The sequence below is a fragment of the Ursus americanus genome, chromosome 33 (genome assembly GCF_024610735.1).
Source record: "Ursus americanus isolate L20-20 chromosome 33, mUrsAme1.1.p, whole genome shotgun sequence".
Lineage (NCBI taxonomy): Eukaryota > Metazoa > Chordata > Mammalia > Carnivora > Ursidae > Ursus > Ursus americanus.
Window position 1 is genome coordinate 10028608 of NC_142159.1, and position 25082 is coordinate 10053689.

General features: G+C 50.0%; 1 protein-coding gene across 2 annotated transcripts; it reads left to right on the top strand.

The window, feature by feature from the left end:
- The first annotated feature begins 756 nt into the window (after positions 1–756).
- Positions 757–24563, top strand: PTAFR (platelet activating factor receptor). Of its 2 annotated transcripts, XM_087858326.1 has the most exons (3): positions 2860–3035; positions 5316–5359; positions 21325–24563. In XM_087858326.1, exon 3 carries the CDS (start codon positions 21369–21371, stop codon positions 22395–22397), a length of 1029 nt encoding a protein of 342 aa, XP_087714452.1. In that variant the 5' UTR covers positions 2860–3035; positions 5316–5359; positions 21325–21368; the 3' UTR covers positions 22398–24563. The 2 variants fall into 2 exon arrangements, with proteins under 2 accessions (XP_045638537.1, XP_087714452.1); XM_045782581.2 differs by lacking the exons at positions 2860–3035; positions 5316–5359 and adding an exon at positions 757–1098.
- Positions 24564–25082: the final 519 nt, after the last annotated feature.

The window sequence follows — 25082 nt, forward strand, 5'->3', positions numbered from 1 at the left end:
CCTCACCCACCCCGTTGCCCCCCCCATTCACCCTCGCTCATTCCCGCGAACTCCCACACTGCCGCGCTCCTGCATGGGGGCTCTGATGCCCACTCCTGCCCACAGCTCGCTGCCCCCACGCGCTCCTGGGGCTCCGTGCTTCTGGCTGACTGGGGTGCCGGGCCCAGCTCTTCTGAGCTCCTCCCTTCTCACCCTTTTCTCTTTTCTTTTCTCGCTTCTTTTCTTTTCCTTGTTTTTCTTTTCCTTTCTCTTCTTTTTTTTCTTTTCTTAAAGATTTTATTTATTTATTTGAGAGAGAGGGAGAGAGAGCACAAGTGGGGGTAGGCAGAGGGAGAAGCAGGCTCCCCGCCGAGCAAGGAGCCCCAGGTGGGGCTCGATCCCAGGACCCCAGGACCCCAGGACCATGACCTGAGCCAAAGGCAGATGCTTAACCAACTGAGCCACCCAGGAGCCCCATCTTCTCATCCTTATCATGTTCTCGCTGTCTCTCCCTCTCTTTCATTTTTTCTCTCACGCTCATACACAGACACAGACACACACACACCAGGCACACACTCACGGCCTCATCATGTTCTCTTCCAATTTTCTTCGTTTCTGGCCTCATGTCTCCTCATTCCTCTCATGTTGTCTGTGTTTACATCTGTCTGTCTTTCTCTGTGTGCCTTTCTCTCTCTCTCACTGTTTTCCTGACTGTCCCCCTCTCTCCCTCTCTTATTCTGTTTTTCTCGGTCCCTCAGTTCTCTTCTCTCTTCCTCACTCTCATGCTGAGTCTCTCTCTCCTGGGAGTGCACGCTCTCACTTTCTGCTTTCTCTCTTGTGTCCCAGCTCCCTGGCACGCTGGCCCCTGCCCACACCCCAGCCTGCCCCTGGCTCTGTGAGAACCCTCTGAGCGGTGGTCAGGGCCTGGCCACCCAGCTTGGAGGTTCTGTGCCACCCGTTGGAGGAGTCCTCGGGTCACAGCATTTCCTCCCTGGGGGTGACTTGGCAGTGGTGTGCTCTGTTTCCTCACTTCTGCAATTTCCAGATAGCACGGAGGCTGGGTCTGCAAACAGACACTCAGATCCTGCTGCCGCGGCCGCTCAGCCTTCCCTGACAAAGGTAAGGGGGGGTCCCAGCGCTGGCTGGGCAAGGGGGAGGCGTGTGACAAGGTCCTCAGGAGACCAAGGTCGTGCCCCTCGCCTGTGCCTGAGCAAACGGGTGGTTCTGTTCTGAAGGGACTCTTCTGGCATCTTCCTCAGGCTCAGAGTCTCGTGTTTAGAAAGGATTCCTCGTGACCAAACTTGCCAGGAAATCCAGCTCCCCACTTTGGTTGTCTGAGGCCAGGGCCATGCTGAAGTGACCCCAGAGACCTCACTGGGAGCGGACGATGGTGATGAGAGGGGGCTATCTAGATCTCGGGGAGCTGAATGCCGTCAGCCTGACTAGCTGCACACGGTCTGGTGGCCAAGTTACGCTCTCGCTCTGCAGCTCAGTTTCTTGCATTGTCGAATGAGGATAGTTCTGCCTCCCCAGCAGGACTGTCGGGACAAGTACCGGGTCTGGTGCAGGGCTGGGCACTGAGGAACTCAGGAGAGGCCAGGTGTCCCTGGGGAATGATGAAGACAACCAGGCTATTGGGACAAAGGGCCTGGCCTGCAACAGGTTTCCCCCAACAGGTCCCAAGTGGGAGGGACAGGGCACAGGCTGGTCTCTCCTTGTCCTTTGCGGGCAGGAGGTCCAGGCGTGGCCCAGTGAACCAGGGTCGCTGTCCAGACACTTGCTCACCTGTGAAGAATGAGGGAGCCCGCAGAGTCCCCGTAAGCCTTCGGGCAGCTCTGATTTAGCTCTGAATGTGCAGCTGTGTTCCAGGTACTTGGAGTGTGTGTGAGCGTGTGTGAGTGTGAGCGTGTGCATGTGTGCCCTCCTTTAGGTACTGACAATGCAGCCAGAGAAAGAAGTCTGCTCTGGACAAGAGGCGACGGCCCTGGGCCTGAGCTGGGCACTCGGGATTGGCAGGATTTTGATTTTAGCTCTTGTGTCTAGTCTGGGCCTTGGCAACTCAGGAGCCTCGCTTTCCTCTTTCGTCAATTAGGGTTTACAGTTCTGACCTTTGGGTTTGTGGGGGGAGATGAAGTAAGAGGCTGGGTGGGAAACCGCTTTGTCAATCGTGAGATGGGGCTCAAAAGCAAACTACGCGTCCGGACGCCGTCCTGCTTACCGTCGATGCCTTTCAGAGGAAGCCTTGTCTTGTCCGTTGTTGTGTCCTGGCCCTTAGCTCGGTGTTTGGCGAGCGGGACAATCTTAGAATATGAATGGAATAGATGGATGACGAAGTAATATGCGGTACTCAAAAGAGAATGGCCAGCAAGCCAGCGGCCCTGCATCTGGTCCCAGTTCTGCCCCCGATCCTGTTGTCACCATGGGCAAATCTTTTCTCTTCTCTGGGCCTCAGTTTCCCCACCTGTCCAATAAAGGTTTGGACAAGGAATTATAGTCTATGGGGTTCATGAAAAAATCAGCCTCCAGGACTGAGTTCCTGCTCCTGGTTGGTATTGGGGTGGGCGGGGGTGTGATGAGAGGCGGGGGTCCTGTCTGTTTGTCCTTTTACAGGGAGACCTTTCTAGAGGGACCCCTCCTCCCCACACTAGGCCTGTGAACCACGCCTTGCCGAGGAGAAGGGGGTGCTCCTCTTCGTCGGTGGCAACCCCTCCTTCCCCCACCCCCATGAGGCTTGGCCCAGGAGGCGGCCCCAGCGGAGCACGCCCTGACTGGTCCTGGGGGAGGGCATCTGGGATGGGCGTGGAGCCCATTCCCAGAAGGGCAAATGCTGGGTCCCCAGCACCTCCACCTCTCTGACCAGCCCCCATTGGGCTCCTTGGCAGCAGGGTGGGTGGGGAGAGAAGCCTCTTGCTGTGTGTCTGTGGTCATGTGGGCTATGCGGGGGCGTCGGCTCGGCCATAGTCACCGGAACGTGTGGAACATGACCAACCCGCAGGACGGTCTGGTACAGCCCAGCGGCTCCCAGAAGGAGAATCACCCCCCAAACCAGCTGAGAGGTTGGTATACCTTTCTTCCCTTGTGTCTTCAGCCAAAGAGGATCCCAAGCCAGACTCTGTGTGTGTGTGTGTGTGTGTGTGTGTGTGTGTGTGTAGGTGTGAGAGAGAGAGAGACAGAGGAAAAGAGAGAATATGTGGGGGGAGGACCACCACTCAGCAGCCCCTCCCCACCCCCTTAGTTCTGTGGGAGGGGGACCCTTAGGGCCTGGGTTTGGTGCTGAGCCCAGCTGGCTGGTGGGAGAAGCATGTCAGACATTCCTGCAGGCCAGTTTATAGTTTCTAAAGTCCATTTCAATTGACCAAGTGCTTTACTGTTGACAAATCCTTTATCACTCCTACCCATCTTATTACAACAATGCTTGAATGCTTGAGGTTGCCCCCCCCCGCCCCCTCTGCAGCACCCGCCCCCCCCCCCCCGGCTGATTTTTCAGATACAGATCGCAAGGCTCAGAACTGGGAAGAGACTCACTCACTCAAAGTGGTGGGGGGCATGGCTGAGACCAGAGTGATCCTCTGATCCCCAGTCCTGTGATTTCTCTTCAGCTGCCCTGGTTGCAGCCAGTTTGATGCATGGCCGATTGGTTCACTCATTCATTCATTCAACAAACATTTTCTGAGGGGTGGGGAGGAGCTCACAGTTACTGAGCAATAGCTGCTTGCATAGACCGCTTCATTCTGCTCTTACAACTGCCTGGTGAGGAAGGTTCTATTATCCCCATTTTGCAAATGAGGAAAGGGAGACTCTGAGAGCCAAAGAGCAGGTAGGGAAGAGCAGAGCCCCATGTGGATCCTGGTCTGTGGGACCCCAAGCCCTAGGCCCTGTATCCTACGTTTTTCCCTTGGGCTGGGCCCTGGGTACCCATGAGGGCACCAGCAGGAGGGACACAGGAGTTCCCAGGCTGGAAGGCGTAGTCCTTTGGTGTGATTCCTGGTATAACAGAGGGGTAAGCCCAGTACAAGGAAGCCCACAGGAAGAAGTGCCTCTCCACTCCCTCCTCCCTGCCCTGGCCTCCTTCCCAGAAGCAAGGAGGAGGGAGCGGGAGGGGACTCACAGATACCATCTGGGTATTTGGGAGCCAGAAGGAAAGACCCAGGCCACATTCAGGGTCCCCCACCTCCATGGGGATGTCCTAGCCAAGCTGGGCAGAGACTGAGTCTCACCAGGGCAATATGTATTCCTGGGGTCAGGGAAGGGCCCTGTGTGAGGAGGGAGACTGGGAAAATCTGGTACCCAGGCCACTCCCACCTCAAGGGCCCTAGGCCTTGTCCCTGACCTCTCCTAGACAAGGAATTCCATTTTTCCACCCAGAAATGTGCCAGGCATGGTGGTGGACTCCTTGTACTCAAAACTGTGGGGAGCCCAGAATTCCCCAGAGGTCAGGATACTTGCTCCTTCAATCCCCCCCCCCGCCCCCCAGATCCCTCTGCTTCTTGGAGAAATGGTAGCGAAAGCACTCCATGAGGGGAATCTTTAAAGAGTATGGCCAGAATCGCCAGGCCAGGGCCCAAATGCCAAGCAACAGCGGAGGTCAGAATAGGAGTAACTCGTTCACTGAGCATCTATTATGCGCCAAGCACTTTAGAGGTTTGCCTGCCTTCAACCTCAGGGCTGTCCTGTGAGGTCAATGTTGATATTATTCTCATTTTATACATGAGAAAAGTAGGACTCACAGAAGAGAAATGATTAAACTGTCGTGTTCGAGAGGCCTCAGGAAATCTAAGGGCTGGGAGTGACGGAGGCTGGTGTCTGAGGGTTTGGAAGTGAAGGATGAGGGACAATGTGACACTGTGTGTGTGTGTTTATCTATTAGTAATTTTTTTTTTTGAGACAGAGAGAGAGAGCACATACACGCGAGTTGGGGGGAGGGACAGAGAAGGAGGGGAGAGCCCTCCAACACTAGGCTCGATCTCACGACCCTGAGATCATGACCTGAGCCAAAATCAAGAGTTGGATGCTTACCCGATAAGCCACCCAGATGGCCCTATTAGTCAATATTTCTGGAGTGTTTGTTGTGGAGGAGGCCCTGTGGTACATTCTGGGGAAATGCCAGAAGCCTTGCACCAGGGAATTCCAAACTCAAAGGAAAAAGAAACCAACAGCCATTACAACACAGGGCGATGCGCTGTGTTACGGCTACGGCGGGTGGCATCTCTGACTGTCTGGGGTGGAGACGTCAGACTCGCGGCAGCCAGCGTGCCTTGAGCTGTGATATGGGTCAGGCATTTTCTATTTAATCCTGACAACAGCCCTACGAAGTATTCTTCTTCTTATTTTTACAGATGAGTAAACAGAGGCCCATGGGAGGTCAAATGAACTATCTTGGGTAAGAATCAGCTGATGGCATTTTGCCAGCTATCACTATCACATTTTGCCAGAAAGATGTGACTGGTTCCCGGAACCTTTCAGAGCTGATACATCTGGAAGCCGGGTGTAAGTGGCTTCAGGCTGGCGTGAGCGCGATGGGAGCAATTGCAATGACCGTGGTGTTATTTTGAGAAACATTTGATCTGATCTAATTAGCAAATTGGATTTCCTGTAGACAGAGTTTTTTAGAGCTGTTGATCGTGAATACCTTGAATTGTGCTAAGCCCTTTACACACATTATTCATCGAATATTCATAGCACTCTGGGGAGATACGTGCTTGGAATATCATCAGCTCTGTTCACAAAGGAAGGACCTGAGGCTCAGAGAGTGATGTCCTTGGTGAAGGTCACAAGCTAGGACAAGATAGAGGCAGAATTCGAACCCAGGTTTGTCTGAGCAGAGTCTGTGGTCTTAACCACTGTTCTTTCCAAACACTCCGTATCCTTTATCTCACTGGGTGCTCACAAAAGCCCCATGTGTCATTGTCCCCATTTTACGGATGAGGCCCAGAGAGGGTCCACAGTTTTACGGAAGTTGCACAGCAGTGGTGTTAAAGGTGAGCCCTAGGATTCTAAGTTAAGGGTATACAATGTACTTTCAAACCTCCATTGCTTGGGTCCGTCAAGAAAAACATTTTTTTTTCAAGATTTTATTTATTTATTTGTCAGAGAGAGAGCAAGCACAAGCAGGGGGGAGAGGCAGGCAGAGGGAGAAGCAGGCTCCCCCCTGAGCAAGGAGTTTGACGCGGGACTCGATCCCAGGACCCCGAGATCCTGACCTGAGCCCAAGGCAGACGCTTCGCCAACTGAGCCACCCAGGCATCCCAAGAAAAGGTTTTTTTAATTGTAAGAACACATGACATAAATGTCCCCTCTTAACAATTTTTAAGTACACATTACAGCAGTATTGTTGACTATACACACATTGCTGTAGAGCCGGTCTCTAGAACTTTCCCATCTGGCCTGACTGAAACTATACCCACTGAACCACAATTCCGTTTCTCCTTCCCCCTCGTCCCTGGCAACCACCATTCTACTTTGTGTTTCTTTGAGTTTGAACACTTTGGATACTTCGTATAAATGGAATCATTCAGGACCTGCCTTTTGGTAAATGGCTTGTTTCACTTAATCCCAGCTTCGAGGTTCATCCCTGCTGTGGCACGTGACCTGACCCCTTCCTTTTGAAGGCTGCGTAGTTTTCCCTTCTCCATACACGCCACGTGTTGTTTACCCACCCATCTGTTGACGGACAGTTGGGTGGCTCCCACCTCTTGGTGTTGTGAATGGTGCTGCTGTGAACATGGGTGTGCGACTCTTTCTTCAAGATCTTGTTTTTGGAACTGTACCCAGAAGTAAGATTTCTGGGTCATGTGGTAGTTCTATTTTTAATTTTCTGAGGAAACTGTACTGTTTTCCGCCCTGACTGTATCATTTTATATTCCCGTCAACAGCGCACAAAGGTTGCAATTTCTCTACATCCTTACTAGGACTTGTTATTTTCTGTGTTTTTGAGAGTGGCCGTCGTACCAAGTGCGAGGAGCTGTATCACTGTGGGGCTCACGTGCGTTCCCCTGACGACGAGTGGCGTTGCGCATTTTTCATGTGCTTGTCCGCCATTTGCGTATCTCCTTTGGAGAAATCTACTGAAGTCCTTTGCCCACGTTAAAATCAGTTATGATTATTTTGTTGTTGCTGTTATAGTGTTGTAAGAGTTCTTTAAATATTCTGGATATTAACCCCTTATCCAGTGTATGGTTTGTAAATTTTTTCTCCCATTCTCTGGGGTGCCTTTTTCCCTGTTGACTGTTCCCTTCGCTACAGATGTTTAAAGTTTGATGTCCCCCCCATATGTCTATTTTTGCTTCTGTTTCTTGCATTCCTCGTGTCATATCTGAGAAATTATTGCTTGTTTGTGTGTTTGGGAGACGACACTTTCCCCCTATGTTTCCTTCTAGGAGTTTTACATTTTTGGATCTTATGTTTCGATCTTTAATCTGTTTTGAGTTAATTTTTGTATGTGGAACAAGAGAAGGGTCCCTTTTCATTCTTTGGCGTGTGGATCTCCAGTTTCCCCCGCAGCACTCACTGGAAAGGCTCTCCTTTTCCCATTGTGTAGTCTTGGCATCCTTGTCAAAATCATTTGACCATACGTGTGGGGGTTTATTTCTGGGCTCTCTGTTCTGTCCCAAGGTCTATATCTATTGTTCTTTATGTTGATACCATGCTGTTTTGATTTTTGTACTTTGTCATATGTTTTGAAATCACAAAGTGTGAGGCCTCCAGCTTTGTTCTTCTTTCTCAAGAGTGTTTTGACTCTTTGGAGTCCTTCGAGATGAGATTCCATCTGAATGTTAGAGTTTTGTTTTCTGTTTCTGCAAAAAGTGCCACTGTGACTTTGACAGGGCTTTGGATCTGTAGATGGCTTCGGGTAGTATGGACACTGTAACAATATTAAGTCTTCCAGTCCACGAATGAGGATGTCTGTCCGTTTATCTGTGTCTTCCGTAATTCCTTGCAGCAATGCTTTGTAGTTCAAAATGTACAAGTCATTTGCTTCCTTGGTTAAGTTTATTCCCAGTGTTTTATTCTTTTCGATGCCATTATAAATGGGATTGTATTCTTAATTTCCTTTTCTCTTTGACCCATTTTTATTCTTTTAATATTTTATTTATTTATTTGGGGGGGGGCGCGAGCTGGAGGAGGGACAGCGGGACAAGCAGACTCCCTGCTGAGCATGGATTCCCGACTCAGGGCTCCATCTCAAGACCCCGAGATCATGATCTGAGCCAAAGTCAGATGCTTAACCAACTGAGCCACCCAGGTGCCCCTCTTTGACTCATTTTTCTTTTTTCTTTCTTTTCTTTCTTTCTTTCTTTCTTTCTTTCTTTCTTTCTTTCTTTCTTTCTTTCTTTCTTTCTTTCTTTCTTTCTTTCATCAGTGAGAGAGAGCGAGCGACTTGAGGAGGAAATGTATTCATGGGTATGTAGTGTCTGTATATTTAACCCAGCCCCTAAGCTTAGGTAGGCTGGCTGCATCATGCCCTACCCACAGCAAGGAGCTTCTGGGCGTCCACTTGGAGCCCGAGCCCCTCCCACACCCCACTTCTAGCCCGAGCTGTGTTGGTGATTGTACCCCAAGGCTTGCAGCACTGCAAGGAGCTGCTGGTGCATGAGATCTGCATGAACTTGAATGTGAGTGATTTATAGCTTAGAAATATTTAGACATTTGTACTTAAAAAAAAAAGATTTATTTATTTGGGAGAGAGAGAGCACTCTTGTGTGTAGGGGGGAGGGGCAGAAGGAGAGGGAGAGAAGCAGACTCCCCACTGAGTGTACAACCCTATGGGATGGGGGTGGGGGTCGGGGGCAGGACAATCCCACGACCCAGGGATGACGACCTGAGCCAAAATAAAGAGCCAGATGCTCAACTAACCGCGCCACCCCGGGGCCCCGTGATGTTTGTAGTTTCGACCCTGAATGGCCCCACAGATGTTAGGAGCTGGGCTGACTGGTAAACCCAACTTCCCAGCCCACAGTCCACACTGGGGAAGTAACCAGCACATACTTCCTTCCAGATCCAGGTGGTCCCTCCCCTCTGACTGTTCAGCTGAGAATGGGAGTCCGGGTTCCCTAGGGGCACGATGTTCCCAGACAGTATGGGAATGGTAGGGGGTTGGGACTGAATGCTGTGCAGGGTAGAGGAGGGGGTATCCAAATGGCAGGATTCTTTCCTCTCTATGAATATTTATGGCTCCCCTTGCCTACCCCTAGTTGAGAGCTGTGCCTGGGCTGCTGTCCAGACTTGAGGCATCAGGGAGCTGTGCCCTCATGTATGATTGTTTGGTCGGGGCTGCGGCTGCCTTCTACCTCCAAGTGCTCATTCCTTTCCTGACCCGTTAAAAAATTTGTTGGCATTAAACTAAGGCCCTGTCCAGAGCTGACAGGGAAGTCACTATGTGGGTTAGAGCCCCTGGGACAGTGGTGACCATAGTCCCCTCCCCTCACTTCATGTGGCTGAGCCAATGGAGAGAGGGAGGCCCGACTATTGTGACCACTTTGCTTATTTTTGGAACCACTGTTTTAACTGTAAAATTTTGCAAATGAAGAAACTGAGACACAGAGAGGCGAAGTCACTCGTCCAAGGTCACACAGCACACAAATGGCAGCGCCAGGTATGAACCCAGGTCTTTCTGACCGTAGAAAGGGGTCGTTCTCCCCATCCTCCTGTGCCTTCCCCAGAGAGACTGGACACTTTTCCTTCATGCCAGTTTCCGCTGAATAGTCATGAGGGGCTTGGTCATTCATTCATTCAGTACTCAATGTCTGACACTGGGGATAAAGAGATGAAAAAGTTCTAGTCCCTGCCCTCCAGAAGCTCCGGCCTGGTGAGGAAATGGCCATAGAAATCAATACTTACAACACACTGTATCAGGTGCTAATCTGAGGAACGTGCCCAGTTCCCCGGTGACCGAAAGTAGAAGGCAACTAACTCACTCTGCCTGGGGAAATCAGGGAGGGCATCCTAGAGGAAGCATTCTTTAGATTGGGTCTTAAAGGAAGAGTAGGAGTTTGGTAGGTCAAGCAAGAGGCAGAAGGCACTCTCAGGAGGGGGGCAGCCGCATGTGCAAAGGCACAGAGGTTTGAGAAGAAACGGAGTTTTCAGAGAAGCAGCAGGAAGTTTAGTGTGGCTGGAATACCCGGCGCATAGTAAAAGAGGCTGGAGGGAGATGAGGTGCGAAAGGAGCTTGGATTTGATCCTGGGCAGTGGGGAGCCATAGAAGGTGGAAGGTTAGTCGACTATGGGGCTGCCAGTGGGCTGAAGCACGGCACTTCTCAAACTTCAGCGTACCCACGGATCACCCGGCCGTCTTGTGAAAGCCCAGGCTCGGTACAGCAGGTCTGGGTGGAGGGGGAGAGTCCGTGTTTCCAACAAGCTCAGCGGGTCCCGCTGGGCCGAGGACCGCGATCTGCGTCTGTGAGGCCGTGGAGGCTCATGTCTGGTCGCGGGGCGGCTGCTCTCTGGAGCCGGCGGCTGCCGCTGCCCTTCTGTCACGGGGTGGGTCAGGCCTCTTCCGTCTCCTCGGGTCGGCCTCTTGCAGCTCTCACAGAAAGGTCACAGAGGTCAAAATTACTGGTTGCCAGACATCTGTTGACTCAACAAACGCTTACCAGGCTCCTGCTCTGGCCACGCGTGTGCGGGGGGGAATTGGAAAGGCCACTTTGTGGTCCACGTCACCACGCCCTCTTGCCTCCAAAATGGCTTCTCTGCCTGCCCTTTGTCCCCGACGATCTCTTCGCTGCCCGGCAGCCGGGCAGTCAGATCCTGTTGCTCGTCTTCCTGATACAGTCCGGCGGCTCTCCAGTGTTCGTAAAAGAAACTTCCACCTCCTCACCATGGCTTAGGAGCCGTCTGGGGTTGGTTACCCTCAGATTTCATCCAGTTGTCCCCACTTCTCACTCCTCTAGGACCTCATGAAGCTTTCAGTTCCTTGAACGTGACACATCTGTGCCTATCTTAGGATACGATGAGCTTACTCCCGCGGCAGACCCTTTGCACATGAGACACTCGGCCTAGAATACTCTTCTTCCAGATTTTCTCTTGACTTGTTCCTTCTCGCTTTTTAGATTTCAGCCAGCAGAAGATTTGGGTTTTGACAGGACACTAAAGCTTGTATAATCTGGGGGCTCTCTTGCTGAAAAGTGACCAAATTGCAAATACACAATTAGACAGCAGAGTTAGGAAGGGGCCCTGAAGCTTACGCTTCATTGACCTCAGGATAAATCTTCCTCTGGTTTTGTTTATAAGTCACCTCCTCTGAGAAGCCTTCCCTGGTCACTCTATTTAAAGCAGCCCCTCACCCAAGCTTTGTCATGTCACTATCTTTATTTCTTTTATTGAATTCATCACATTTTGAAATTATTGTGTTCTTTTATCTCTCTGTTTTGGTCTGTTTTCCCTGACTAGGGTGTAAGCTCTTTAAGAGCAGGAGTCTTGCCTGGTTTATTCGTGCAGTATCCCCCACGAGGTGCCCAGCCCCCAGCAGGGTATCAGTTCCTGTCAGGTGAATGACTGGACATGTCGTCTGCCCTCCAGGAGCTGCGGTCTAGTGTGACAAAAGGACACACAGGCAGTTTCAATGGTATAAGAAGCCATATGCTATGGGAGCTCAGAGGATGAAGACTTAACTGGGTCTGGGGGCAGACAGCAGGTGTGAGAGAGGCAGGGAGGCTGAGGAAGGACCAGCTGCAGGGAAAGAGGCCGGGGCAGTCTTCAGGCGTGATCAGTAGGTAGCCAGGCAGAGCGAGGGAGAGAACCATGAACAAAGGCATGAGGCCTGAGCCGCCAGGCCCAGAAAAAACTCAGCTGATTACATTTTGGGTGACGTCAAAGGGTTCCACTGCAGAGGGACGGCTGGGTGCTAAGTTTGGGAGGAAGGCTAAGAGAGTGGGAGTCCCACGAAGGCCAGGATCTGGGAAGACCGAGGATGTAGGAAGAGCCAGGGTGACAGGTACTGGAGGCCCCCAGTGCAAGGCTTTGGGCAAAGGCAGGGGTTCCACCCAAGAGCCCCCACACTGATTCTGGTCCTGTAGCGGGAAGGAAGAGGCCTGTGCTGGGCTTCCTGTGGGGGCCTGTGGGCTGGGGAAGCTCTAGGCCCAGACAGACCTGATGGCATACTGTTTCAGGCTGGGTTTACAGGGAAGCTGACTCTGGAATGGAGATTAGCATGCAGGAACGTGTTTCCTGGACTGTGTAAAGCAAAGTCGAGATACCGTATACTTCTACCTATAAATACTTCACTACATGTATCTAATAGAAGAGGAATTAAAACATATAAAAATATAGAACCATAATATCATTATCACAGCTAACAAAATTAATATTGATTTCTTTTTTTTTTTTAAGATTTTATTTATTTGACGGAGAGAAACACAGCGAGAGAGGGAACATAAGCAGGGGGAGTGGGAGAGGGAGAAGCAGGCTTCCCGCTGGGCAGGGAGCCTGACACGGGACTCGATCCCAGGACCCTGGGATCATGACCTGAGCCGAAGGCAGGCGCTTAACAACCGAGCCACCCAGGTGCCCCTTAACATTGATTTCTTAAGTCCAGCTAATACTGAGTCTGTGTTTGAGTTCTTCCAATTGTCTAAAAACTAGTTTTTACAGTTACTTTGTTTGAATCAGGATACAAGCAAGGTTCACACAGCAATTGTTTGCTCAACTAAGCTTCTTGAATGAGAATTTAACATTCCACCTCCTTGCTTCTCCCTCCTTCCTCAACTCATGCTTTGGAGGACGCTCTCCTGACGACTATGGTGGGAGCTGGAGTTCCCTGTCGCCACACGCTGTGCTTGCTTTACTTTTCCTTTTTTTTTTTTTTTTTTAGATTTTATCTATTTGAGAGAGAGAGAGAGCATGAGCAAGGGGAGGGGCAGAGGGAGAAGGAGAAGCTGGCTCCATCCCAGGACCCTGGGGCCATGACCTGAGCCGAAGGCAGACCCTTCACCGACTGAGCCCCCCAGGCGTCCCTACTTTTCTGTCTGCATCATACTTGATCTCCCTGTGGCTCTTCCTGCTGCTGGCCCCCACTTCCGTGCTCTTGAAAGCTTCTCCAGCATGGCACTCCTACCTCTCTGTCCTGTCCCTGCCTCCCTCACAGGTTTCTCCTCCCCTTCTGACTTCTCAGGGAATGTTGGGCTCTTCAGGGTTTAACTCTGGATCCTCCAGAATTTCGAGGCTCTCCAAATATGTCCCCGGCTGGATTCATCCTCTGCACCCCCATACTGTCCCTCCTCAGCGTCTTCTCCATGAAGATGGGTGCCACCCCCAGACCCAGTCATCTGGGCCAGAAACCTGGCAGTCCCGATCTGTCTTCCATCCATCACCAAATTCCGTCCATTCAGTCTCCCAAATAACTTGGACAACCATCCACTTCCTCCATTTGCCCCTTCGCGCTCCAAGCCTCCTCTGGCCCTGCAGACAACAGCAGTTGTCTGGATGCTCTCTCCCTCCTTCTGGTCTGAAGCCCCTCCGGTTCGTTATGTACACGGCAGTCAAAGCTCTCTTTCCCAAACCCAGATCCAGGGTTGTCCCTTTCTTGTTCGATACCCTTCAGTGAACCCCCATTTTCTACAAACTCCTTAGCCTAATATTCAAGACGTTTCTTAAGTTGACCAATACATACTTACTTTGTGGGCCCTATCTCTTCCTCACCATCCCCCCCAACACTTTAAGGTTTAGCTAGACCAGGTGTCTCCAGTTCCCCGAGGACAAGGTCCATCCTCTCCTTCTCTTCCGGGACTCCGCACGCGCTGTCCCTCTGCCCGGGGCTAACTCCTTCTCGTCCTTCCGCATTGGCAGGAGGTCACTCCTGATCCTCAGGTCTGGGTAGGGGCACCATCTCAGAATTACCCCGACTTCTGGAAACTTCACCATCATAACACCTGTCACTTGTCTACTTCTGAATCTCTCTTCTGCAGAACGGGCTGTGGGCCCTGGCAGGGCAGAGACTGGGTCTGTTCTCTGAGGCCTCAGCACCCTGCCCAGGGCCTGGAGCAGTGGGTGCTTGTCTAGCGAATGCATGGATGAGGGACTGAACGGGTGAGTTGGGTTCACCTGGGTGTGTGCTCATTCACATAATGAGAAAACATATTTTAAATGAGTGCAAAAAAAATTCATGATGAACAAATACCAAAATTTTAAATGAAGACAGGATCATAATAGTGCCAGGCAGAGCCATGTTAGAACCTGAGGCAAAAGGAACAATCTGAAATACTGATTTTGATTTTTTTAAGATAGTACATTAAAATATTATTAATCTTGATCACTGAGGATTTCAGCAACCCCTTACATTTTGCACTTAGGTGGGTGCCTCCACAAGCCTTACCCCAGTCCTGATCCTGGTGGGAAGGCTTTCTCAACAGATCTGGACAGGCATGGCACAGGAGACAGGGCCCAAGGAGGTATCCTGGCTTGAATCCTCTGGCTATAGAAAGACTATTTCCAGTGGAGCGTTGCCTCCACCCCACTAAGCTGGAGCCTAAACCCAAGAAGAGGAAGGGACTCACATAGGGGTGGGGTTGGATGGTGGGGATGGGTAGGGACGTGACTTCTTCAAAGAGTCAGAGGGAACCCCACGCACTGCCCAGCTGTGGGCTCCCTCTGCGTCTTTCTGAGTTCCCAGGAAGAGGGCCCCCAAGGCATGAAGGTCCAGCAGGAGAAAGAAACAGGGCCAGTCCCTGAGAAATGGGCATCTTGGGCTCAAAGGAAAGGCGAGGGGACTGTGATTTTATTTATTTATTTTTTCTTTAAGTTCTTCATTGTAATTCCAGCGTAGTTAGCATCCTGTATTGTATTAGTTTCAGGTGTACAATATAGTGATTCGACAATTCTACATTATTCGGTGCTCATTGTGACAAGTGTCCTCTTAACCCCCTTCACCTACTTCACTCCCCCCCCCCACCTCCCCTCTGGTAACCCCCAGCGTGTGCTCTATAGTGGACAGTCTTTCTTGGTTTGTCTCTCTCTCTCTCTCTCTCTCTCTCTCTCTCGGAGCAGCAATTTTAAAATCTTCTGGTCTCAGTACCTCTTTTTTATATCTTTAAAAATTATTGAGGGTCTCAGAGAGCTTTTGTTTACATGGATTATATCCATCAGTATTTTCTTTTCTTTTTTTTTCTTAAGGTTTTATGTATTTATTTGAGAGAGACAGCAACAGAGAGAGCAAGAGAGAGCACGAGCCAGGAGGACAGGGAGAAGCAGGACCCTGGGATCATGACCTGAGCTGAAGGCAGACGCTTAACCAACTGAGCCCTCCAGGCAGCACCCCCATCCGTATTTTCCATATTCAAAATTAAAACTAAGCCTTCTGAAAAATTTTTGTCTTTAAATACAAAACCCAATGATTAGCTCGTTCCATGGCAACACGAATAACATTTTTAGCAAAAAGTAGCTAACAATTTCAAAACACAACTAATTTAGAGTGGCCTTGATTTATATTTGTTTGCAAATCTCTCTAACCATGGGTTTACTAGAAGACAGCTAGATTCTCATATCTGCCCCTGCATTCAGTCTATCATGGTACGTTGTTTCGGTTGAAGTAAATGAAGAAAATCTGCCCTTACACGATATGTATTTGTAGTGGGAGGGATATTTTACTGCCTTTTTCAGATAATTGATGGTGCTCTTCTTTGATACGCCAACAAAGCTCCAGAAATGGTAGTTTCTTAAAAGTCAGTTGCAATATGGACCCTACGTCATACCAGTGAACCTTCTGCAATCTGTTCCGCAGCTATGTTTGGACCTGTGGCGCCCTTTGATTCTTTTATTGATGCACAATTATGAAACTGGCCTTTCTCATTTGGAAACTACCGGTTCACTAAGTTATGCAGGTTTTCCAAACACGGACCTGTCCCTAAAGGATTTTTTAAAAGTTACATTCATCAATATCGCCAGCAATCTCATCAGAACATTCTTCAAGGATTAGGAAGCTGTCAAACTCCTACCAGCAGATACAGTTTTTCCGAAGATACTAGTTTTCTCCAAAGTTCGAATTTTATCGTTGGCAACAAATACCGTTGTTTGTTTTCCTTGAAGTGATGGGTTCCCTTTGTTCTTATTTGAGCAAATAGGATACCCACATCTGAAAAACCATAGTCGGTCAGTCGTTTTTTCAAGTGCTAGTGATGATCCGCAAAAAGGTTCAGCTTACAACTCCGTGGCCTAAGCGCTTTTCCTGCAGAAAACGATGCATTTCCCCTTTAGACACACGGAGTATTAAAAAGATGTGTCCTCGAGATTGAATACAACTAATAATTTCCTTGCTTTCTCAAGGAAATTGGCTGCTTTGCTTTTTTTTTAGTATTTTATTTTATTTTATTTATTTTATTTATTTTATTTTATTTTATTTTATTTTATTTTATTTTATTTTATTTATTTTATGTTATGTTATGTTATGTTATGTTATGTTATGTTATGTTATGTTATGTTATGTTATTATTTTTCACTGAGTAGTGCCCGGCTGTGAAAATACAGCTCCGACTCCCGTTTGGTGCCACTGCCGTGATTTGTGCTTGAGAACCAGCGGTTTTATTCACTCTGTACCATCAGTGCAAATGTCAACACAATGAAAGGGCAAATAATGTCTTGGTATTATTATGACAATAGTTTTTAAAAAAATTTATTTGAGAGAGAGACAGAGAGCGGGAGCGAGAGAGAACATGGGGGGAGGCAGGGAGAAGAAGAAGCAGGCTCCCCGCTGAGCAAGGAGCCCGATGAGGGGCTCGATCCTAGGACCCAGGTATCATGATGTGAGCTGAAGGCAGACGCCTCACCGACTGAGCCACCCAGGTCCCGCAATGACAATAGTTTTGACCTCATGAATCCCCTGAAAGTTCTCAGAGTTATTCCTTTCTCCTCTCTCATTTCTGCGGAGCACCCTTTGTGAAGTATTATCCTAGAGCTTTGGGATAGGATGGCAGGACCACGGTTAGGAGGGGAAAAGATCCCAGCCCAGCAGAAGTTAGCAATTTCACTGCCGGGGAAGCAGCACAGAGCTGCGTCATTCAAAACAACTTAACTCATCATGTGACTTGCGGCTGAGTTTTTGTTTTTAAAGGAATCACAATTATTTATCGGCATAATGAAACCTACGTTTATTGAATTTAGCCTAGACACACCACCACCACACTAAATGGGGCAAAGCATACAAATTCTCTGAATTACCAAAATTCCAATTAGAGCTAGTTGTTTCTTTTTTCTTTTTTCAACTGAAATGCAGTTGATATACAATGTTCTCTTAGTTTTGTACAACACAGTGATTTGACAGCTGTGTGACTCTGTGCTCACACACAGGTGTAGCTGCCATCTGTCACCCGACAACCCTATTCTAGTCCCTTGACTACATTCCCTGTGCCGTGCCTTTCATCCCTGTGACTCGTTCATTCCATGACTGGAAGTCTGCACCTCCCCCTCCCCTCACCCATGTTGCCTCTCCCCCACCACTGTCCCCTCTGGCAACCATGGCTTGTCCCCTTGATGTGTGGGTCTGTTTCTGCTTTTAAAGCCAGTTGGTTCTTTAAACTCACCTGTAAGTATCTAGAGACTTCTTCAAGTGATTCCACTGCTCCGGAGCTCCCAAAGAGATGGTTGTAAGCAACGAGGCTTGTCACCCACTCCTTTACTGGTTCATGGTGCTGGGAGTAGAGGTGAAGAGACAGACGAGGCCCTTGTTCTCCTGGTGCTCACAGTCAAGTGGGAGAGTGTTACGAATCACACCAACAGGAATGTGATCACAACTGCGCTGGGGTTTACGCAGAAGGACGGGGGGCATTGAGGCAGGGCCTGACCTGGCCTGGTGAAGGCCTCTCCGAAGACGTGAAATTCAGGTAAGGTCTGGAGCACGAGTGGGGTGGCCAGGTGCACGTGGGGTGCGGTTAGGGAAAAGGGTTCCACCGCTGGCATGGGCGTATGCTGGCAGGCCGAGGCAGGAAAGGCCTGAGCATGTCTGAAGACCCACCAGGGAGCTCCATTTGACTGGACCCTGGTGGGACGATAACAGGAGATGAGGAAGGAATGGCAGCTAGAGGTCAGGGGGACGGCCACCCGACTGGTGGTCCTTTTCTCAGTTCCTACAACCTGCCCTGCTCCTTCCGGCCTCAGGCCTGGCCCGGTGCAGACCCCTCTGCCTGGAACACTCCTCCTCTTCAGGGCTCACAGGAAATGTCACCTCTTTTCTAGGTATATCTTTCTGTATCCGCCATACCAGCACCCCCTTTTCTTGGTCTAGCAGCTCTGTTTAACTGCTTTTGTCCACCTGCCGCGTGAGCCCGTCGGTTCCCCGAGTGCAGGCCTGTGCGCTCCCGTGCGCCCTGCGTCCCCCGTGGGCCGGCCGTGCAGCAGGCGCTCCGAAATCCTCGGCGGAAAGTGTGAAGGGGCAAACGCGCAGAGCTGGGTGTGAGACGCTGGCTCCACGCTTTCATAGCTGCGTGACCTTGAACAATCACGTAAACAGCCTAGATTGTTTCCTAGTCTGTAAAAATGGGGTTTTACTTCCTACCTCGGAGGGTTTTGTGAGACTCCAATGAGCTAGCGCCTGGGGAAGCCCCTGGCTCCAATGCTGTTCCCTTTGCACTGTGCTGGGATGGACGGGGAGCCTCGGGCCTGGCTTCACCCCATCTGGGCCTCCTGCCCTCCCATCCCCCGCGCCCCAGCTGCAGCACAAACATCAGAGGGGCTTCCAGGCTCATGTGCTGGCAACAGAGTGGCAGGAACAGGAGAGGAGGGAGCAACTGGGGCTGACGGAGAGTGGGTGGCGGGCAAGATGCTGTTGAACACGGACCAGACTGTGGGTAGTGGGATTAGGGTTAATTTCATCTTCTTTCATATACTTTTTTTTTTTTTTTTGGAGAGAAAGAGTGAGTGGTGGTGGGGAGGGGCAGAGGGAAAGGGAAAATCCTTTTTTTATTATTAATTAATTTTTGAGAGAGAGAGAGGGAGCGAGCACATGAGCGGGGGGAGGGGCAGAGGGAGGAGAGAGAGAATCCCAAGCAGACTCCACGCCTAGTGTAGAGCCCAACTCGGGGCTCGATCTCACAACCCTGAGATCATGACCTGAGCCGAAATCAAGAGTTGAATGCTTAACCCTGTGAGCCACCCAGGCGCCCCTTGAATATACTTTTAAAAAGGCTTTTTGTTTTGAAATACTTTTAGGCCTTCCAGAAAGTTGCCAAATAGTACAAATAGTACGAGGAGTGCATGATGCCCTTTGCTCCACATTCCCTAATGTTAACAATTTATAAAACTATAATACAATGATCAAAACCAGGAAATGAACATTGATATGATATTATTTTAATTAGAGAGCTTATTTGAACTTCCCTGGCTTTTCCACTAACGATCTTTTTTTGTTCTTGGATACAATCCAGGATCCCACATCGTACTTAGTTGTCACACGTTTCCTTAATATGCTCTGATCTATGGCAGTTGCTCAGTCTTTCCTCATTGCCCATGACCTTGACATTTTTAATCATTTTGTATAATGTCTCACCATTGGGTCTGTCTGATGTTTTCTCACGACTAAATTGAGATTATGCAGTTCTGGCAAGAAAACCACAGAAACGATGTTACAGCCTTTTCAGTGCATCGTATCGAGGCCTGATGCTGCTCTATGTCTCACGAACCATGAGCACATCTTAATCATTTGACGTATTGTCTACCGGAGTCCACACCGTATACTTTTCTTCATCTCTTCCTTTTTGTTTTTTTGGGGTTTTTTTTGTTTTTTGTTTTTTTAAAGATTTTATTTATTTATTTGACACAGAGAGAGACAGCCAGCGAGAGAGGGAACACAAGCAGGGGGAGTGGGAGAGGAAGAAGCAGGCTCATAGCAGAAGAGCCTGATGTGGGGCTCGATCCCACAACGCCGGGATCACGCCCTGAGCCGAAGGCAGACACCCAACCACTGTGCCACCCAGGCGCCCCTTGTTTTTTAAAAGATTTTATTTTGAAGTCATCTCTACACCCAACAAGGGGCTCAAACTTACAACCCTGAGACCAAGAGTCACATGCTCCACTAACTTAGCCAGCCAGGTGCCCCTATATTTTTCTTTCTCATTAAATTTTTTTTCTTTCAATTACTAAAGCAATGAAGACTTCTAAAAAAGTTCAAACAAAGGAAGCATAAAATAGGTAAACTTCCCACCCAGCCCATCTCACCTTCCCCAAGGTTACTGATCACTCTCTACTCTTGAAGCTATAGTCTTCCGGGTCACTTTCTAGATGTCAAACACACATATATAACGGTGTCACACAGATTTTTAAAATCTTGTTTTACTTAACAACATTATCCAGGGACAACTCTCCATGGCAGTACAATCAAAGATTTTATTTATTTATTTGTCAGAGAAAGCGAGAGCACAAGCAGGGGGAGCAGCAGGCAGAGGGAGAAGCAGGCTCCCTGCTAAGCAAAGAGCCCGATGCAGGACTTGATCCCAGGACTCTGGGATCATGGCCTGAGTGGAAGGCAGATGTTTAACCGACTGAGCCGCCCAGGCGTCCCTCCATGTCAGTACGATCAGATATAATTCATTCTTTCTGAAGACTGGCTAGTATTTCATCTTTGGGTCACCCTAATATAATTCTCTGTATTTTCCAGATTTTGTATGAGCACATAAATCATTATTATTATTTTGAGTAAGTTCTACCCCCAATGTGGGGCTTGAACCCTCTGACCCCGAGATCAAGAGTCACATGCTCTGCCGACTAAGCCAACCAGGAGCCCCCATAAATTATTTTTTAATGTAGAACATCTACCATCGAAATTTGCATTTCCAATTTCATCAATAGAAACATATTTAAATGTTATTAGAAAATTAAAAATTTTATAATATAAATTTTAATGTATTTTATCATCAGAAATAGATTATCTAAAACTTTAAGTCAAAAGAAGCCACAGAATGAAAGGGTATGTTTTAAAATGGAACGAGAGAAAAGAAACTGAATTGCCATTGATTTCCCCGAATCTCAGACGCCATTCATTTTAAAAACACACCATTATTTTATGTAGAAAAAATACCGCCAATTGATTGGAAGAGACCGCCAACTTTAGAGTTTTTAAAATGTGCAAAATGAGGGGCGCCTGGGTGGCACAGCGGTTAAGCATCTGCCTTCGGCTCAGGGCGTGATCCCGGCGTTGTGGGATCGAGCCCCACATCAGGCTCTTCTGCTATGAGCCTGCTTCTTCCTCTCCCACTCCCCCTGCTTGTGTTCCCTCTCTCGCTGGCTGTCTCTCTCTGTCAAATAAATAAATAAAATCTTTAAAAAAAATAAAATAAGATAAACTGTGCAAAATGAGAGTCTTGGAATTGATTAAATAAGACAGGCCCTTTCTGACCCTTCATTAACCAGAATTCCTGTGTGGTCTTCCAGGCACGCGCAGGATTCTATGACCACTGCCCCTTCCAGCCACGGCGATGGGGGCGAATGATTCGTCTCGTGTGGACTCTGAGTTCCGATACACCCTCTTCCCGATCGTTTACAGCATCATCTTCGTGCTGGGGGTCACCGCCAACAGCTACGTGCTGTGGGTCTTCACCTGCCTGTACCCTTCCAAGAAGCTCAACGAGATAAAGATCTTCATGGTGAACCTCACGGTGGCTGACCTGCTCTTCCTGGTCACCCTGCCCCTGTGGATCGTCTACTACCACAACCAGGGCAACTGGATCCTCCCCGGGTTCCTGTGCAACCTGGCTGGCTGCTTCTTCTTCATCAACACCTACTGCTCTGTGGCCTTCCTGGCCGTCATCACTTACAACCGCTTCCAGGCCGTGACCCGGCCCATCAAGACAGCTCAGGCCACCACCCGCAGGCGTGGTTTCTCCGTGTCCCTGGTCATCTGGGTGGCCATTGTGGCTGCGGCCTCCTACTTCTTCATCCTGGACTCCACCAACGTGGTGCCCAGCAAGGCCGGCTCGGGCAACGTCACCCGCTGCTTTGAGCACTACGAGCAGCGCAGCGTGCCTGTCCTCACTATCCACGTCTTCCTCGTGTTCAGCTTCTTCCTGGTCTTTCTCATCATCTTCTTCTGCAACCTGGTCATCATCCGCCGGCTGCTCTCGCAGCCCGTGCAGCTGCAGCACAACGCCGAGGTCAAGCGCCGGGCTCTGTGGATGGTCTGCACGGTCTTGGCTGTGTTCATCATATGCTTCGTGCCCCACCACCTCGTGCAGCTGCCCTGGACCCTGGCCGAGCTGGGCTTCCAGAACATTCGCTTCCACCAGGCAATCAACGATGCCCATCAGGTCACCCTCTGCCTTCTTAGCACCAATTGCGTCTTGGACCCCGTAATCTACTGTTTCCTCACCAAGAAGTTTCGCAAGCACCTCACGGAGAAGTTCTACAGCATGCGCAGCAGCCGGAAGTGCTCCCGGGCCACCTCGGAGACCGGCACTGAAGTGGTCATGCCGCTCAACCACCTCCCTGCCCAGTCCCTCAAAAAGTAGTGCCTGATTCTTGGGGCCAAGCCCAGGGCCTTCTCCTTCAGGGACGTCACAGACAGCCCTGGGGGATGAAGGGGTCTCTGCTGTGGTCTGGGCACGCCCTCCCTGGGCACAAAGGGCCCTTTAAGTATGGAGGCTACCTCACCAAGGTGGGAGTGATGGCCGGGCCGGACTGCTGGGAAATCCAGGACTTGAATAATAACCTTGGCTGGTGACCTCATCCTGAATCCCTGCGTCTGATAGCTCTGCAGGGAATGTCAGGGCCAGGGGCAGACCTTGGGGGCAGACTCTGAGCCACCCTGTTTACCCTACCAAGGCAGCTGCTCCGAGCCTGTACGGCCTGACGTTTTGGGCAACTGCTACCTTTGTCACCATAAAGGCAGAGAAGGGGGTTTGGGGAAAGGGGTCCTCTCTTGGTTGTGTGGTGGTGTCTCTGGGGAAGACTTTTGAGCTAGGATAGTGCCACCTTGTCTCCATTCAGAGGCACAAGGTCTTTGTGACACTTCTTAGGAAACGTGGCTCAGTGGAACCTTTTCCCACTCATCCAACCACCTGTCCTGAATGGTGTCAGAGAAGGTAAGACGTGCACAGGTCAAAAGCTAGGATGGAGAGGTTGTCTCCTGAGGCAAATGTGTCTCTCTGCACAGGCCTTGCCTCAGGCTTCGGTCAGCGCTGGGGGAGTGGGAGAGACATGACTGCCACATCCATCCGTCTCTGATGATGACGTCATCTGATGAATTACCTCCTGTGGGGCAGCTCCCCACTGTGGGTGGGCAGAGACCGCTCAAAGCCAAGTTGGGGGCATCCAGGGCACCACGCTGCTCAGAGGTTTCCATGAGAAAGGGCACTTAGGCGGAGAAGGACCTGTGTGTGGGTGAGGCCTCCAGAGCGGGAGGAGCCTGTCAGGTCTCATCTACCACCCGGCTTTCCGGGGCAGGGAGGTGGGGGGTGGGGGATGGGGAGCCCTCCTAATTTAGCTTCCAAAAGGTGAGAGGAGCAGTTATGGTCCCAAGGGCCAGCAGGCACTTTGAATTTTGGGTGCAGAAGAGAGGTGTCAGCTTCTCTTAAGGATCTCGAGATGCCTCTTTGGGATTTTCGGCAAATGTATTCAAATGAGCTTCCTCTCGCACCCTGAGCACCCGCGGTGTGAACCTGGCAGCCACAGACTCAGGGGCTTGGAGGAGCCTGCCCTGGTTGTCAGAGCCCTGTGTTCCTTCTGAGACATCCTCCTCCCTTCCAGCCATAACCCCGTAAAGTGAGATCCTTGTTTCCTGTCTAGGGGGCTGATTCTGATAACCACTTCCCCATGGGCCAGTAACCTGCTTGGGTCTGGGCTGGTGGCTGTGGGCTGAACTCAGCTGATGGTGACGAGGTGGACAGTGCAGCAGAATTGAGGTTTGGTGTCACACACACCCAGGTTCAAGTCTTGGCTCTGTTACTTCCTACCGAGGGACTGTGAGCTCAATTTCCTACCTCATTGGGTTGTTAGGAGCGGTGAGTGCTCTTGGTCAGGGGGATTGCTCATGCCAGAGTCTCCCTTTTTCTGAGAACACGTTCCCCTTGATCCTCTGATAGGAGCTGAACGGAGGAGATGTGGGCATCTGGCTCTAGTTGGGCCGGTCAGGTTCTCTCTCTCAGGAATAAGCAGCCAGAACCAGGGCTGCTATTTCAGGCTCTGGAGATCACTAACCTGAAGACATACAAGTCCGGAGCTGTGAGCGTGTGTGTGTGTGTGTGTGTGTGTGTGTGTGTGTGTCTATGTGTATGAGGTGGGGCAGGGGAGGGTGGGTGACCTGCTCAGAGAGAAGATGGGAATGTGCAGAGCAAAGCAGAGACCAGAGGGAGACCAGAAGCCTGGAGAGAGGAGGGCAGGTGTTTCCTGGGCCTGCTGCCCTCTTCCTCCGGGCCAGGCCCTCTCTAAACCCAACATCTGCATTCCTTCCTTTGGGTCCTGTGAGATCCCTCGTCAGGATGCATTCTCTTATTTTGCTTAAGCCTAGTTGAGTGAGCGTCTATGACTTGCATCTCGTCTCCGAGTAAGGTGAATGCTTAGATGCCAAAGCTCGGTGTTTCTTGCCTTTCAGTCATTTGTGTACATCTCTCCCATACGCAATTTTTCAATACCCGTGTACCATCTGTATGTTTACTTAATAAATATTTTGCTCTAAACAGAGTCACTTTTTTTTTAAAGATTTTATTTTTATGTATTTGAAGAGAGAGAGACAGCCTTCGAGAGAGGGAACACAAGCAGGGGGAGTGGGAGAGGAAGAAGCAGGCTCCTAGCAGAGGAGCCTGATGTGGGGCTCGATCCCAGAACGCTGGGATCACGCCCTGAGCCGAAGGCAGACGCTTAACGACTGTGCCACCCAGGCGCCCCCAGAGTCACTTTTTATCTCTTTTTTTTTTTTAAAGATTTTATTTATTTATTCGACAGAGAAAGCCAGCGAGAGAGGGAACACAAGCAGGGGGAGTGGGAGAGGAAGAAGCAGGCTCATAGCGGAAGAGCCTGATGTGGGACTCGATCCCGCAATGCCGGGATCACGCCCTGAGCCGAAGGCAGACGATCAACCTCTGTGCCACCCAGGCGCCCCACTTTTTATCTCTTTACCCAAATGTCCATTGACTGGTGAATGGATAAAGAAGATGTGGTGTGTATATATGCACAATGGAATATTACTAGCCATCAGA